Below are 5,954 nucleotides of genomic sequence, written 5' to 3'. Positions count from 1 at the left end.
TATGATCCCAATCCATATCCACCATATCAACCACCTTTTGTACCATATGAACCATATATAGAACCACCTCAATTCCACCACCAATACCCTTAAGAACCACCACTTCACTATTCTTACCAAGATGAATCACCTCCCATGTATGATAACTTTCAACCACAAAATGAATTCCCCTTTTCACCACAATCCTCCATGGAAGAATACCCATATCCATCAATCCAAGAGCAATATGATCCTACTTATACTAGTCAAGTGGAACAAGAGCCAATAGATCGCTTCAAGGAAGCAATGAACCGGCTTCAAGTAATCATCCGTCAAAAGGAGCAAGAGGAAGCCCAAAGGATGAACAAAGCTATCGAGGCTAACCTTGACAAAATTAAAGCCAAGTTGGATGCATGGGATTCTTACCGTAGACAAAGCATCTCCACGGAAGAATGTGGAGAATCAACCGAAGAGCGGAGCATGGAGTGTGTCGTGCAACAAGTGGAAATGATGGAGATTGTTGATGAAGAAGAAGTGGTTGAAAGCCTAGGAAAGGTTGAGCAAGAGGCGGATTCCAAGTTTGAGAACACTTCCACACCAAGTGATATTGTTGATGATCTTGTGGAAGTTGTTGAACATTCTTCCAATGAGCTTGAATTTGGTGTTGAGGAGGATAATACGCAACCTCCAAGGCATTGTATGAATGATGAAAGATTAGAAGGGGCTGATCAAGAGGCAAGCTCCACCAATGAAGAATGTGTGGAAGAAGTTGGTGGGTGACGTTAGGTTTTCTGCCAGTAAAGAATTTTATAAAAATAATCGCGTTGTAAGTATAGTTTCTAAACCAACAGAGAATCCTTTCGTACAAAAGTTTGGTTGTCACAAGTAACAAAACCCAATAAAATTTATAACCGAAGTATTTAAACCTCGGGTCGTATCTCAAGGAATTGCAGGGAAGTATGATTTATTATTGGTTATGGAATTGTATATTTTTTGGTCTTTAAAATAAGGAACAAGCAATTTAAATGGCAAGAAAAATAAATTAATAATTAAAAAAACTCTTGGCAAGGTATGAGAACTGGAAATCCCATCCTAGTTATCCTTATCAGGTGTGATGAGAATTGTTTATTGCTCCCACTTAGTTAACCCTTACTAAATAAAGGAAAGTCAAGTAGACTAATTAACTTGATTCCTCAAGTCCTAGTCAACTCCTATGGAAAGGCTAGCTTTAGAGGGATCCAAATCAATCAGCAATTTCCAATTTTTAATCAACTACTGAGTTTGATAACTCAAGTGTCACCAATTACTCAACCAGAGCCAAAAGGGAGAAAAATCTAAATTATTTATATCATAAATAAAAGAAAGCAATCTTAAATCTGAAATACCTCGAATTGTATTGAATTAAATTAAACATAGGAATCCATAAACCAATTTGGAAAAATAAACAAACTAAAGTAATAGAATGAATAAAAGTAGAAGAGAATATAAATTAAAGGAATATTGAACCTGGAATTGAGAAGAAGCAATCCTAAAATTAAGAGAAATCCTAAATCCTAAATCCTAAGAGAGAGGAGAGAACCTTTCTCTCTAGAAAACTACATCTAAAATCTAAAATTGTGAATTATGGAAATTGTATGAATTGTGCAAATTGTCTCCCTTGATTCCCCATTCTCTGGCTTCTATTCTGTGTTTCTAGGCTTGGATTTGGGCCGAAAAAGGGTCCAGAAATCACTAGGGGCAACTTCTGCAATTTTCTACACGTGGCGTCAGTCACGCGTGCGCGTCATTTGAAGATTTCGTTATCACGCGTATGCGTCGGTCACACGTTCGCGTCGTTTATGCTCTGTGCCTAGGCATGCATCCGCGTCGTCCATGCGTGCGCGTCATTGCCATTTTCTTCAAAACTCCATTTTGTGCGTTCCTTCCATTTTTGCGTTTTTCCTTTCTGTCCTCTAAGCCATTCCTGCCCTATGAAGCCTGAAATTACTTAACACACGGATCACGGGATCGAATGGTAATAAAGGATAATTAAAATTAATATTCTTAAGGCATAGGAAACATGTTTTCACATATATCATGGAATAAGGAAGGAATTATAAAACCATGCAAATCTTATGAATAAGTGGGTGAAGAATTGATAAAAACACTTAATTGAGCACAAGATGAATCATAAAATAGGGGTTTATCAACCTCCTCACACTTAAACATTAGCATGTCCTCATACTAAATCCAAGAGAAAAGAGTGAAGGTAGAATGGTGGAATCTTATGCAATGCAATCTATTATAAATGCAAGCTACCTAAATGAATCATGCAATTCTAATTACTATACACTTATATATATAAAGCTTACATGTGGTTAAATTGATTCATATTTTCAAGGAATCATATGTGTACAACTAAGGCCAAATCATATTAAAATACATTCACAATTGAGTTGAGTTAAAAGATTTCACAAACTTGCAAGACAATTAATAATTAAACATGGATATATGGAAATGAGCTATTGAACCCTCACTGGATTTGTGTTTACTCTCTAGTCACTCAGTGTTTGGGGTTAATCACTCTATTCTTTCCTAGTCATGCTTTCTAAAACTTTGTTCTTCATCTAACCAATCAACAAACATATAATGTATACATGCAAACATCATGAGGTCTTTTTCAAGGTTATAATGGGGCTAAGGTAAAGGTGAGGGTATATATATAAGGCTAAGTGAGCTATAAATTGAATCCTTGATTATTCTAAGATCTCACCTAACATATACATACTCTATACAACTTTGAAATTATGCCTAGCTTCCCAATTTTTTTCACTTTCTTATCACATACTCATGCATAAATTTTTTTTTATTTTGCCCCATGTGCATTGATTTCTTTACTAAACTTATTGTTGGGGTAATTTTGTCCCCTTATTCATTTATTTATTAAAAAGAATTTTTTTTAAGCATAAACATAACATATCAATGCACATGGTATTTTAATTATTTTAGTTTCACATGAGCATGCTCCCAAATTTCAAATGATTTATAGAGTTAATACCTTCCTATCAACCTAAGTTCCCACATTTTTCCCACACTAAGTTGATACATAATCTCTATCTTAAGCTAACCAAAGATTCAATTTGGGATTTTTTTTTATTTGTTTTTCTGTTTAAGGCTAGTGATGTGGTTATAGAACAGAAGGGGATTAAAAGGCTCAAGAGGGCTAACAAGGGTGACATAAAAGGGTAGACTTATTTGGGATAAGTGAGTAAAAACAAGTAATGGCCTCAATCATATGCAAGTATGTAAATACATTCTATATTGGACATATAGACTGAAACAAAGTAAAGATTGCAAGCATAGAAAAGAAGGGCGAAACACACAAGAATGAAAACTATGGTTAAATATAACCATGCAATTAAGCTAAAAAACTCACGGGTTGTGTGTTCTTTGGCTCAAAAACCATATAATAGTTATGTATATCATGTAAGTAGAAATTAAGAGTTTCCATTCAACTCAGTTATAACCATATGTTTATTGTCAATTAACCAATATTGTCAATTAACCAGTATTTTGGATGGTTCGGCGATGGGGGGTAGTGGAGGGAGGAAGGTGGAAGGGGAAGAAGAGGGGGAGAAGAAGAGAAGGGAGGGGGCAAGGGCGNNNGGTGGGTGCAGAGAAGAAGAGAGGAGGCTGTCAGGAGGGGGGAAATGGTGACACGGGGGGCTAGGGTTCCGCGTAGGTTGGGTTAAGTGGACTCAAGTCCACGCAGACGCGTGTGTCACGCGAACGCGTGGATGGGGCGGAAATGCAACGACACAGACACGTCATTGACGCGAACGCGTGAGTGAGGGATAATGAAAGTGACGCGTACGCGTGAAGCACGTGTACGCGTCGCTCAGAATTGTGCTAAACGCACAATTCCAACGTCGTTTTGGTGCAACTCTCTGTTTCAATTAGGGGGCAATAATTTCCACGCGTTGCCCACGCTTACGCGTGGTGTGTGTGAAGAGAAAGTGACGCGTTCGCGTCATTGACACAAACACGTGGCCCAAATTGTGCCTAACATATAACAGCCGCACGATTCCAGCCCAACTTTCTGGGCGTTGGATTGTGACGTCGATTTGGAGTCGACGCCCATGCGTGGCCCATGCGCACGCGTGGGGTGAATTTATTTTATTTTATTTTTATGCAATATGCAAGATGCAGATGTTATAAATGGTTCTAGAAAATTGAAATAAAATAAAATAAAACTAAAATAAATAAAACGAAATAAAATTAAAATTGAAAAAGGAACGATCATACCGTGGTGGGTTCTCTCCTACCTAGCACTTTTAGTTAAAGTCCTTAAGTTAGACATTTGATGAGCTCATTGTCATGGTGGCTTGTGTTTGAACTCATCTAGAAATTTCCACCCATGCTTGCGATTCCAATATCCTCCGGGGTCCCAAACTAGGTATGTAAAGCCTTCGAGCAAATCAAAGCAGGTTTTCAGGCTCCACGGGTGTTGATTGTCAGAATGAATTCCATGATCCCAAACCTTGCTTTTGTACTCGTCTTTGTATTGATCTTCATTTTCCCAGCCGGGCGGTACGCAACTTAAATTTCCGCTGAGATACTCGAACATCTTTCGAAACCCATTAAATCGAGTTCTATACCAATCCTTGCATTTCTAATCGGAGCGTGGAACCATATTGAACCTTGGATACCAACTTCTATTACTAACCATTTTCCTCTTACTCTTAAAGCCGCAGAGAGCGCTATGCTGGCCATCTGTTTCAAGCAAGCCATATTCAAGTGGAAAAGTAAAGATGAAGGCTAAGGATTTTACCCACTTGAAGTTTGTATTTGGTGGTAATGGCCGTGGGAGAGGTGTTTCCAGTGGTTCTCCAGGCTCCACTTCCTTGTACTCCTCTGTGAATTCTTCCAATTCCGGACAAATCACTTCAATTGCAACCATGTCTTAATCAAAGTCTTCGATTTCTTCCTCATCACTCAAGTCATAAGTTGGGGGTTGAGAAAAATCTACCTCCACATCATCTTCATATTTGCTTGGGGAAGATTCTTCAATCTCAAAGAACTCAATTGCGGATGCAGGTCCATTATTAGGAGAGCTTAGTTCATGATTATAGTTACCAAGGAAACTTGCTTCTTGATTTGTTCCGTCTAGTTCTTCATAAGATACATGCCTTGGGGGTTGTGCACTATCCTCCTTAGCATCAATTGCAAATTTCTGGGCGGAATTCTCCACAACTCTTGATTCCCATGGAGGTTCAGCGTCTCCGAAATCTTCAACTAATTCTTCTTCTTCGACAATCTGGGCTTCCTCCACTTATTCTAGTACAAAGTCACGCTCTTTACTTTCAGTCGGAGCTTCTAGTGGCTCCTTCGTACTAGGGGCTAATCGATTTATCGCTTGCTCCAATTAATGAAGGGTTACATGAAATTGGTTCACTGTGTCCTTGAGACGATCCTGTGATACTTGGTTTGATGGACATGGATATGGTGCATATGGGAGTGGTGGTTCTTGGGAGTAATTAGATTGGAATTGGGGTGGATAAAAGTTGGTGTTTGATGAGCGGATAATTTATACGCTTTTTGACATTGTTTTTAGTATGTTTTTAGTACATTTTAGTTAGTTTTTATTATATTTTTATTAGTTTTTAAATAAAAATCACTTTTTTGGGCTTTACTATGAGTTTGTGTGTTTTTCTGTGATTTCAGGTATTTTCTGGCTGAAATTGAGGGACCTGAGCAAAAATCTGATTCAGAAGCTGAAAAAGGACTGCAGATGCTGTTGGATTCTGAACTCCCTGCACGCGAAGTGGATTTTCTGGAGCTACAAAAGCCCAATTGGCGTGCTCTTAATTGCGTTAGAAAGTAGACATCCTGGGCTTTCCAGCAATATATAATAGTCTATACTTTGCCCGAGATTTGATGGCCCAAACAGGCGTTCCAAGTCAGCTCAAGAATTCTGGCGTTTAACTCCAGAACTG

At 38.4% G+C, this 5,954-nt stretch overlaps 1 protein-coding gene across 1 annotated transcript in view; it reads left to right on the top strand.

The window, feature by feature from the left end:
• The window catches only part of LOC110263773, a 54,556-nt gene continuing 48,887 nt past the window's right edge, over window positions 286-5,954 (top strand). The window contains exon 1 of the mRNA XM_021105552.1: window positions 286-534. Coding sequence (XP_020961211.1) covers window positions 286-534 — 249 coding nt within the window. The remainder of the gene's footprint in view (window positions 535-5,954) is intronic.

The sequence above is a fragment of the Arachis ipaensis genome, chromosome B06 (assembly GCF_000816755.2).
Source record: "Arachis ipaensis cultivar K30076 chromosome B06, Araip1.1, whole genome shotgun sequence".
Classification (NCBI taxonomy): Eukaryota; Viridiplantae; Streptophyta; class Magnoliopsida; order Fabales; family Fabaceae; genus Arachis; species Arachis ipaensis.
This window is presented reverse-complemented; position numbering and strand designations above follow the sequence as displayed.